Source organism: Sinocyclocheilus anshuiensis, unplaced genomic scaffold, assembly GCF_001515605.1.
Source record: "Sinocyclocheilus anshuiensis isolate Anshui unplaced genomic scaffold, SAMN03320099.WGS_v1.1 scaffold389, whole genome shotgun sequence".
In the NCBI taxonomy this organism is placed as follows: domain Eukaryota; kingdom Metazoa; phylum Chordata; class Actinopteri; order Cypriniformes; family Cyprinidae; genus Sinocyclocheilus; species Sinocyclocheilus anshuiensis.
The window spans coordinates 554,370-565,652 of NW_015536494.1; the positions used below are offsets into that span (position 1 = coordinate 554,370).

At 36.9% G+C, this 11,283-nt stretch overlaps 2 protein-coding genes and 1 long non-coding RNA gene across 9 annotated transcripts in view; 1 reads left to right on the forward strand and 2 right to left on the reverse strand.

Annotated features, from left to right (window-relative positions):
* The window catches only part of LOC107686108 (ankyrin repeat domain-containing protein 34A-like), an 11,852-nt gene extending 7,571 nt beyond the window's left edge, over positions 1 to 4,281 (reverse strand). The window contains exon 1 of the mRNA XM_016482961.1: positions 4,038 to 4,281. The gene's annotated coding sequence lies outside the window, so the exon portion shown is untranslated. The remainder of the gene's footprint in view (positions 1 to 4,037) is intronic.
* A 680-nt stretch (positions 4,282 to 4,961) lies between these two features.
* LOC107686152 (uncharacterized) lies at positions 4,962 to 8,235 on the reverse strand. The gene is made up of 2 exons (XR_001634025.1): positions 8,064 to 8,235; positions 4,962 to 5,130 (listed from the first exon to the last, which is right to left on the reverse strand). It is a non-coding gene; the product is annotated as an uncharacterized LOC107686152 (long non-coding RNA).
* Positions 6,313 to 11,283, forward strand: part of LOC107686116 (DNA-directed RNA polymerase III subunit RPC7-like) — an 8,126-nt gene continuing 3,155 nt past the window's right edge. The window contains exons 1-5 of one of the 7 annotated variants that reach the window (XM_016482981.1): positions 6,671 to 6,925; positions 7,147 to 7,652; positions 7,828 to 7,938; positions 9,693 to 9,822; positions 10,035 to 10,091. In XM_016482981.1, the coding sequence (XP_016338467.1) occupies positions 7,831 to 7,938; positions 9,693 to 9,822; positions 10,035 to 10,091 (295 nt within the window). In that variant the 5' untranslated portion in view covers positions 6,671 to 6,925; positions 7,147 to 7,652; positions 7,828 to 7,830. Of the gene's footprint in view, positions 6,508 to 6,670; positions 6,926 to 7,146; positions 7,653 to 7,827; positions 7,939 to 9,692; positions 9,823 to 10,034; positions 10,092 to 11,283 lie in introns of those variants that run through there. The other 6 variants (XM_016482989.1, XM_016482973.1, XM_016483004.1 and 3 more) reach the window with 6 other exon arrangements.

The window sequence follows — 11,283 nt, forward strand, 5'->3', positions numbered from 1 at the left end:
GATGCTATGGTGTTCCGGGTAGTTGGTCTTCATTTAGGGTACGTTTACATGACAACGATGTACAAGAAATGGAAAAGCTTTTACTTTGCATTTTTTAAATGTTTAGATGACAACGTTGTCAAAACAATCCCAATTCAAACACATCTGTGAACAGCTAAAAAAAAAGCTGTATTATGCATGCCAGGTCAGTAGTTGGCGATGTCACTTTGTAAAGAAACACTACGCACCTGCTCACATATGCATTCATATACAGTAGACTGAACACGTAATAGACATGTGCTGAAGCACAGTTTTTACAAATTTTCACGGATTTTTCACGGAGACGATAACGGTATTCAAAAACTTGCACTTTGAAATCTGTTTTCAAAGGTTTGCATTTAAAGGCCCCCAAAACACCGTTGTTGTGTAAATTAATGGCCAAAACACAAAGAGTTTTCCATTTTTAGTTGAAAACGGTGTCATTTAAACGCCCCTTACTCAACCTCATTTAAAACCTGTACTACTTTTTCTGTAGAACATATTTAGAAAAATGTCTCAGTGTTTATTTATTTTATTTTATTTATTTATTTATTGTGGTCCGTACAATGAAAGTCAGTATATCTAATATAGTGTGGACCCCAACATTCTTCAAAAAAAAAAATTCCAGCATACAGAAAGAAGGTCATATAGGTTTGGAACGACATAAGGGTGAATAAATGATGATGAATTTTAATTTCTGAGTGAACTATCCCTTTAAGGACATCAGCCAGGGCTTTTGTTTTAGTTCATTTTAAATATTTAAAATGTAATCTATTCCTATGCTGAGGACGCTGCATGACTTTGTATACTGCTAATATTGTTGGCTCTGTAACAAACTGCTTATGCTCCATATTGTAAGTCCCTTAGGATAAAAGCATCTGCCAAATGCATGAATGTTAATGTCAAGACCTTTATTTTGAAGTTTAATTCTATTGCTCTTGTCTGTGATCATAATTCACAGGTGGTCTTTGCTTAATCATAAGTCTGTGTAAAACATTCCTCATGTTTCCCTTGACTTTGGTCAAGTATTCAGTCTCACAGTGAAACTCACAATGTGTCATGATATTACAGTTTTTTCTCAATTGCTTTGGCACATTTTTCGAAACAATCTTAACATTCTCTAAACTGTGAGTGCAAATGTCACAACTGTTTGCTGGAACTTCAGAACTTTATTGCATGTCTGCAAAACGTAGTTACTCACCCAAAACATTTCATTCATGCTTCAAAACCTAGTTATCGTGTCAGTAATTTGGCCAAGGCCACCAAAATATAAAGTATTTTTGTCATCGTGTGAGCCACACTGGTCAAAATGTTTAGTTGTTTTTTCACCATGACAGTCGAGAATTGAGCCAAAGCAATTGAGAAAAACTGTAAGCAAACATGAACATGTGTCATGAACCAAAGTGCAGTTTATTTTGTGTGTTTCATTTCAGTTTAGATACACAGTTCTAGACTGTAGACTGTAGACAGCTTTCTAGGTTTTAGAGCATCCGTTATGTATTGAAGGATGTCAGGATGACCAGTCAATATTTGGTGTATGTGTAAATATATCAGATATTGCCTATGCTGTTTGAACAAATGCATCCAATTTTAATCACTTGAAAAATTACAGAGAAGCAGACAGTCCCAAAGACTGAATCTGACAGATAAATCGGATTTATGTGCCATCTGAACAAAGCCTTTGCCCTTCCCAGAATTCCCCATGGATCTTTGAGTGTGTACACATCAGCGTAGTGGAGAGCCATTCGACATGACCAAAATAAACTTGCCAATTTTGCAGCATGTTAAGTAACACTTGCAGAGGGTCTGCATTTCAGCGCCGCACCAGAGGAGGGAGGCGACATACCGAGCTGTCTTGTCAGGACAAATTGTATCTAATTCTCCATGCTTTCCCGACAGATGATGGAAATGAATATCATGTCTTCATTCTCACGCCTCTGAGAGCTCCCAACCCCTGGCTTTCTGTTTTACGTAACAGCAGTGTGACTCAAGGCTACATCTGAGGTTGCGCGAGGGGGCCCGTGACCAGAAGGGGCTGCGCAGTCAAGCGTTATCAAGTCAAGTCAAGTCAAGTCTGCTTTATTGTCAATTCTTCCACATGGAGAAGCCGCAGCGTGTGAACGCGCCGCCATCCTTGGTAAGAGTTATCGCCCCACCGAGAGCGCCGTGGTGCCTTTGAGCCACTGTTTGCCTCATTAGATCACACGGATCGAGGCAGGTGCAATCACTTTTACAGCAGCTGAGAGAACAGCATCCATCAGTGGTGCACCGATGACCCTTTGACCCAGTCGCATCAGAACCGCTGAGGCAATTCATCACTCATTTTGGCAGCTTCAAAGAGAACCATCCTGCAGAGGAGCAATGAGATTATCTCCTTCATACTAAATGTCCTAAGCGTTCCTGACACGTCCTCTGAACTGCCGTGCGTTTATTCCGTATTGTTTACTGTGGCATGTTTAGGTCCTGCTGTCATTTTCAATGCCACACATGTCATGCCAAGTTCATTTTTCTTCTACACTTGGTCTGTAATGAGATGAATGACAGCTAAACCACTTGACTCGTCTAGACTGAGTGTTCAGTGATTTACAGAGCTGAGAACGAATTCTCCAATTCGAGAGCAATCTGTGTGCCTCCTTTCACATAACTGCACATGGTATTAATAACTAAGTATTTTATATTACAATAACGAGAACTGGGATGAAAAATGTACTTAACTTTCAAGAAAATCAATAATCCTAATCGTTCTAAAAAATAGGCTTCATTTTCTATATGCAGAATACAATTTCTTTTGTGGAGTGAAGTATGACTGGGGCATCTTTTTGTATTTTTAGTGAGATTCTCCTACATACCTTATATACTAAAAGAATGTATGTGGCATGGTGTACACCATGGTGCTTCAATAAACTCCAAGATTACCATGGTACATGTCCAAAAACATGGCATTGCCATTGCTATGTTCAAAAACCTTGTCAACAGCATGTTCATTGCAGTACAATGTATTATTTCCTTCTAATATAACCAGGTATGAAAGCAAACAGCAACAATTATCATGTTTTGATTCTGCAAGTGGAAATATTACTCAAATCAAACAAGAAAATGCTGATTATGTGTCGCTGTCCGCGGTGCTGAATGTCATTCGCAAAACGGAGCAGATACAGATTTTGATGCGTTACAGACTCGATTCACAGCGCCAGCTGCAAATATCTTCAGCTCAGGACTATTTTTAGTCTTAAAGCATCAAAATTGGTGTCTATTCACGTCAGCTCTCTGCCTGACGAAAAGCTTCAGTGTCCACAAATGAACTTCCAAACAGCAGACACACACTTCAAGCCTCTGTTAGAGCAAACCAGTGGTGTAGTCGGGGCCATACGCAAGTATACGCCGTATGCTTACTTTTTCCCCCGGGATGTTTGCAACGTGCACCAATCACCACATAAACGCTCATATTTTAAGTTTTTGTGAAGTGAGAAAATGAACATCACAGCAGCATTAATATCAGTCTTAAATCGTCTACTTTAGACATCCAGCAAATCTTCAGAGATCTTTTTAAGAAGCGTCTTAAGGAAATGCCAGCAGACATTCAGTGCAACTGAGAATCCGAATTGCGGCGCATGAATTCGCAACGAACGCTCATAAAGCCTCATGAACAGCTGCAGCCACATGCACATCGTTCCTCCAATAAAACATTTGCTTTTAGCTTCAACAACTCACACCTAAAATAAGCAGCCAGCAACCATTTCTGATCAGCGCACGTGCCAACAGAAAATCGCTAGCATGCTTCGCAACATCGAAAGACTCGAAAATTGCTCTAAGTGGTTTGCAATGTAAGTAATAAGAAAGACCGTGCAAGGGAATATTAAGATATCGCTTCAATATGAAGGAATGAAGTCTGCTGAATTATGACCATGCTCAGTTGAGAATAATACAAAATTAAATAATAATAATAATAAATGTTATCTTAAACATGACGAGCATTTTGAAAGCAACATTTGCAGGAGAGTATCTTGACAGAGTCTCACCGTGTATCTGCTGTCTTCACTCCATCAGAGCAGCCGATTTTAGCCCGAGAATCCAGCTGCTGTCTGCTGATCCCCGTGTCTTACATCCCCCACATCACCTCTCCTCCTGCGACCGAGAGTTTGGGAGACTCTGCGGGGGCGTGGAGTGGGCAGTGAGCTGATGCGAGGCTCCCACGATCACGCACAGAGGTCCAGCTTCACCGAGCAAACACTGACTGACGGACTTACTGACTGTTCACATGCACATGACCATCTCTGCTTTCCACTAGGGGGAAACCTATCAGATTATTTCAATTCTTTGATCATTTTAAGTTTATCATTGTATGATTCGCTGATTTTTATTTATTTTTTTATGCACCCCTGCATTTGTGTGCCATAGTGTGCTGTTTCTCACAAGTAGATGTAGAGAATTTGATGCAGAAAATTTAAATGAGTTTACATTATTAATAATAATAATAATAACAGTTTTGTCTAAGAAATAGACAAAATTTAGCTTGTTGTGATTTGATGCATGATAACATTTAAGCAATGTGTGTATGCTTTACATAGCCAAGTTAAGGCTGCTCTGGCGCATTAAACCCATGCAAAATATAAAATATGCCAGCCTTGACCCACTTAAGCACCCAGTGATGAATGTAAATGATGCAGCATTGGTGCAGCCTGTTGTTGTCATGACAGAGCATTTATTTTAGAATTTAGCATGTTCTATATTCAGAATTTTATTTTTGAAGTACTTTAATAACATACTTGTGCAATCTGTGTAAATGCATGTATGCAGCCTCTATGCCGGCTTTGCAAAGTAAAGACGGCGTGTATTAGGTCAATTTAACGTTTAAGCTAAAATGCACTTAACACATATTTACAGAGGAGCATATTCTCCCTCAACATAAATCTGGATTTTTGCTTGACTTTTTTTCTTTTTTGGGGGCTAAATATATATCAAGGCCCTCTCTGCAAGAAAGCAGGGGGTGTGAAACAATTCTCAGACTGCATAAATACTAATTCAGTGACTATAGCTATTATTGAACACAGTTTCTATGGCAACTGATTCAGTGGATTCTGACAGAAGCGTTCCCACGGTGACATGCACATGCTGCAGGAGAGAGAGAGAGAGAGAGAGAGAGAGAGAGAGGTTATAGTAGTGAATGTGCTCTTGCTCTCCGTGTTTAGACTAATTATAGTTTGAATATTATGTCCCAATACTTCAATTAATGTTTTTAGGTTTTATGTTATGTTTTGTTTAAATGAGGTTACCTTATTGAAATCAGCACATGCCTAATTTCTGTCTCTCATACTCACACACATATTTTCTGATTTTGACGGGGGAGGCTGTGAGTCAGCAATATCACGGTTAGTTTTCCTTTCATTATTTTTTCTCTTTTTTTAACAAATGCAGATTTAGCTGAATTTCAACTGTTCTCAGGTTTTCCAGAAAAGCATTTCAGTGCTGTGAGCAGCTTCATCTGAACAGATGGGAATGGAACTGCAGTGATAAGTTATGGGTGCTTTTGGACTTTTAGAAAATAAACTTAAAAAACAACAACTTTTTTTTTCACTCTCATTATTTTATAACTTTTGTCTGTAACAAAGTCAAATCATGGACACACATGCATCACAGGAGAATTGTGTGATTTTTGTGAAATGTCATAAATATTTGATATGTGATGGAAATGTTTGTGTTTGATACTATTCTAAAATGACATTTTAAACATCTTATATACGTTTTATGTATCCTATAAACACATTTAAATAATATTTTCACACTTTTTCTTCACAATTTGACAAAATTATAGCTTGATGCACAATAAAATATTCACCCTCATTTTTCTTTACACATTACATGTCATGTCAATCATGATCTTCCCCAACGCTTGTGTGTTCCTGGCAACCAAGTACATTAACTTTTGAGAAAACTTTATAATGAGGCAAACTGTTGGACATGACAGAATTACATTTAACCGTGGGACAGTCATAGTTTTCGGATGAAAAAAAGCAATTTCACCAAGTTTCATAGTAAATAATTCACATTTTTTAGATCACAGTTTCAAACGTACTTATTTATTTATTTATTTATTAGTTTTAATACAAATCAGCCCTTGGGACATAATATACATTTTAAAAATCATATTTTTGCATTTGATCCTCCATCAGAGCAGTTAAAATAAACATTTTTTTATTATTTATCTGTTAGTTCTGCATGACTCACTTTAATTTTAATTAGGATAAATTTAATTTAACAGCAGACTGAAGCGGAACCATAAGTGATAGCGCGCTCGTTTCTGGCAGGAACATTTTCAGCAGCGGGCGAAAATAAATGTGCAGATGTTTGGCGGGTGATTTTACTGCTCAGTTCTACATCAGTAAAATCCATGAAAACCAACTGCGTGTAATATTTACGGATTATCCAATAAATGCTTTGCACAATGAAATTAAGTTTTAAATAGAGAGGGATTTTGGCGGAACTTTGTCTGTGCGTGAACGAGGCGTTTAAATATTACATTTCGGTTTAAACAAATACATAATAAAAAAAAAATACACACACACATATCACACACATTGTGCAAAAGGCGATAAAGATACTGATGGTGCGCTGTCGCATTGACTGTTGGAGACTTGATTATGAAAGACGCGCATCACGTAGCGGTACGCTACGGGCAGATGTCGGTATGAGGAAGCTGATAGTCTGTGTCTGTGGCAGTTAGCGATCGGTCTCTCTGCATAACGAGCACCAGAGACGTTCATTATCATTTATCAGCCTCAGCTTGACTGTATTTGGTGCCGTGTGCGTCCTATAGGAGTGGGTAACGATCGCTTTACACTGTTTTCAGTTTGTAGTTGTTTTGTTAGTTGTGACGCAGTTATGAAGCGAGATATGCTACATGATAATGGTAACGCACACGTGCTGTATCTGATGTATCTACGATTGCAGTTAAAGTTACAATGTTAATACCTTTATTATCGATCATGTAGATATCAATGAATGTGATGTTATATTCAGTGTTTCTACTATGGTATTCCAGCTGGAGGGGAGCAGCATATAATGTATGTCAATGATGTTAGTTCATTACGTTAATTGCTGATGTTAGATTTCTGTTCTTTGTGTTTGCAGATAAACCACACACATCCACAAAACCTGTACTCATATGCCCTGCATATCTCTACAATCATACAATAAAGCTCCTGTCCGTTGATAATCATCCAGTCTGTCGTGAGTCAAACCAACTGCAGTAAAGATTGCACGGCAGATAGCCTGTACATTTGATTCCCTCTGGAAGAATATAACTCACTCATGATTCAGCCTCTCCATCTCTATGCGCTCGGCTGCTGTCATTACAGAGACTGAACAGAGCTAAGAATATTCATCTCATCTGAGCACTATAAAGCGGCCCGTTGACTGATCACAATACCCAAACCTCTCTCACTGTAACCAAGCTCATCTTTCAGTATCCTGACATCCAACCACTAACTGAAGTGTATGTAAAGGCTGTCTTCCCTCACTACTGTTGATTATCATACTTTATGATCATTAAAGCTGTTGAAACTGATACTCCCCTCTGTGTGTTCTGACCGACACACCTGGTTCACTACGATACCTTACTAGCCCTAATAATTCAGGTAGCTCTTCGCTACATACATATATATATATATATATATATATATATAAAGTAAACGGTGTAAAATATTTACATCAGTTTGGTCTAAATGTCTATTTTTTTAGCGGTAGAGTCATATGATTGAAATGAAATAAATAAATCTCTTAATAATGTGATATGTGGTGATTGTGTCTCAGATAATGGCAGGAAGGGGCAGAGGGCACCGCACTTTCTCTGTGGAGATTGTTGGAATCGGTAAAGGAGAAAATCTCCCTCCATCCTCCATCCAGCCGACCCCTCTATTCCCTGTGAGTGTTTCAAGATAGAATAAAGCCTCATCGGACTGATACTCATCATATTACATTACATCAATGCACTTGGCAGACGATTTTATCCTAAGCGACTTATATTGTATTCATTGTACTTGCATTACCTGAGAGTCGAACCCAGGACTTTGGCGTTGCTGGCATCATGTGCTAGTGTTGGAGCTACAGAAATCTCAGCTAATGACATCCTCTCCTGTTCAACTGTCACATGTAGATTGGCCCCAAAAACTGTAAAACAAATACAAAAAATGTCTGAATGTCATCACAACAAATTATTAAAGTGGCATTTATTTTAAAGGATTTGTTCACTTCCAGAATAAAAATGTCCTGATAATTTACATCCAAGATGTTCGTGTCTTTCTGTCTTTAGTCGCAAAGAAATGAAGGTTGACTTCAATGGTGGCCAACGGGCTGAAGGTCAAATTGGCGTTTCAATGCAGCTTCACGATCCCAGCCGAGGAATAAGGGTAATTTTCTAAAAAAAAATAAAAATGTATATACTTTTTAACCACAAATGCACGATGTGCGTCTGCAAATTCACGCATTATGTAATCACATTGGAAAGGCCACGCACGGTTAGCTCTTCGTCTGTGTACTCTGGTTCAGAAAGGTAGAGTAGGGTGAAAAACTCCATCTCATTTTCTCCTCCAACTTCAAAATCGTCAGACATCAGTTTTACCTTTTTTTTTAAAGGGCGTTTGACTTTCTTTGCACGTTCGCTTTGTAAACACTGGGTCGGTACTTCCGCCTACGTCGAGCGTGATCTTTCCAACGTGACTACATAATGCATGAAGTTGGGTTTTTCAATTACGACATGTCATTTCATAAGGAATTTTGCTTGATTAATTTGTTACTTTTGTTAGCAAAGTTTAGTATACATAAATGCAAGTATGGTGATTATAAACCATTATTTTTCATTTTGAAATCAGAAGTTAAACAACACCTAAAATCTATTTATAATCTGATAAACAAGAAAGCTGTTAAGTGTATTAATGCATTGAAGCATTTCCATGTTTTTATTTAATTTGTTCTTTTTTGTTTTTTCCTTGTCTTCACCCCCTGGCTAATGTTGAATGTGAATATTTCAATAAAATAAAAAACATTGCGTGAAGTCGATAAATAAATAAATGTATTTATTTATTTTAAAGAAAATGACCTATCCTTTCGTTGGATAAGACCCTTATTCCTCGGCTGGGATCGTGTAGAGCCCTTTGAAGCTGCATTGAAACTGCAATTTGACCTTCAGCCCGTTGGCCACCATTGAAGTCCACTATATGGAGAAAAATCCTGGAATGTTTTCCTCAAAAACCTTAATTTCTTTGCGACTGAAGAAAGAAAGGCATGAGCTATCAGGAAATTTTTATTCTGGAAGTGAACTAATCCTTTAAAGAAAGATAGCACAAGTAAAAAAAAATACAAATAAATAAAAAATAGCACTAGTAAAACATTTTTACAAACATAAGTGCAAGTTTAAAATTATTAAAAATACTGTTATTAAGATAAAAAGTGGTTAAGACATTATTGAAGCAATGTGATGAAGTCGCTGCAAAAATTGAATAGTGAAGTTATTTATCATAAGCAAAAGATATATCTATCAGATATCCCTTATTAAAAGCTCATTTATATGAACATTTCATTTAGTGGAGAGTTAACTGTCCCTGCAGGTGTTTGTTTGACCCCTGATACTAGCCAGATGTGTATCAGTTGTCCCTCCGGACATTTGTTTGATGTTTCAGCCCTTGGACCAGAAGCCGGTGCCCCTGCAGGCGGGTGAGGAGGCCGAGTACATGCTGGCACTCAAACAGGAGTTCAGAGGAGCCATGAAGACGCTCCCGTTTTACATCCGTCCCGCTGCACCCAAAAAAGGTCAGCACGGGGTCAAGGATGAGCTCTGGCATCGTTAAGACATCCTGGACTGTAGGAAGGCAAAACACAGTGTTTTTGAAACAGATATTTGTATTCCAAGTTTCAGACTGTGTAATTTATAAATTCATGGCAAATATTCACAATAAGTGTAAATACCCCTTTCTATAGCAATGTGTGATTAGCAATTTGAAGTTATTTTGTCCTCTTGACAGATGTGGAGCGTTATTCTGACAAATACCAAAAAATTGAAACCTCTGACTGGAAACCAGGTGAGTGGTTTATCTCAGCGATTCACTTCAGTGCTATTTTAGAATTATTTATATACCATTTTAGTTTTTAATAATATTTTAAATTAGCTTTTATTTTTAGATTTTACAGTTTCCATTTTAGTTTCAGTTTATTTTTTAGTAATTTTGTTGCATTTATGTGCTTTTTACATTTTTTAATAGTGTTTATGTTTAGAAAATATTTCTAAATAGCTTTAATTTATTTTTATTTTAGTCTTATTACTTACTGGCATAATGTTGATTCACACAAAAATTAATTTCGATATGCCCCTCCTTTTATTTACCAAAAAAGGGAAAAACCTGGGTTACAGTAAGATACTTACAATGAAAGTGAATTCATAAATGTGACCCTGGAGCACAAAACCAGTCTTAAGTCGCTGGGGTATATTTGTAGCAATAACCAAAAATACATTGTATGGGTCAAAATTATTGATTTTTCTTTTATGCCAAAAATCATTAGGACATTAAGTAAAGATCATGTTCCATAAAGATATTTTGTAAATTTCCTACTGTAAATATATCAAAACTTAATTTTTGATTAGTAATATGCATTGCTAAGAACTTAATTTGGACAACTTTAAAGGCGATTTTCTCAATATTTTGATTTTTTTTGCACCCTCAGATTCCAGATTTTCAAATAGTTGTATCTCGGCCAAATATTGTCCTATCCTAACAAACCATACACCAATGGAAAGCTTATTTATTCAGCTTTGAGATGGTTTATAAATCTCAATTTAAAAAAAAATTGACCCTTATGACTGGTTTTGTTGTCCAGGGTCACAGATGTTAAAATACACAATGTTTTAATAATATAGTCACAAGATGTAAACAATATGCTTGAATATAAATCACTTACTAACCTTTTCTGTGTATAGTTACATGCAATTTTACAACTTTGTTGTCATGACGACATAAAGCCTAAACACTAAAACTGTAAAAATCTTGAGAACAACTTCACAGCTCATATAATACACATTAAACGTTTTTTAAATATTAACAAGAAATTTTTTAAAAACAAACTAAATAGTATTTCTAAATCTATTTTTAGTTTTCAGTTATTACATTTATAATTTCAGTTTTAGAACTTAATCTTATTTCAGTTAGTCAACATTTTGAGGGGCAGTGGGGAAGTCGTGGCCTAATGGTTAGAGAGTCGGACTCGTAACCCAAAGGT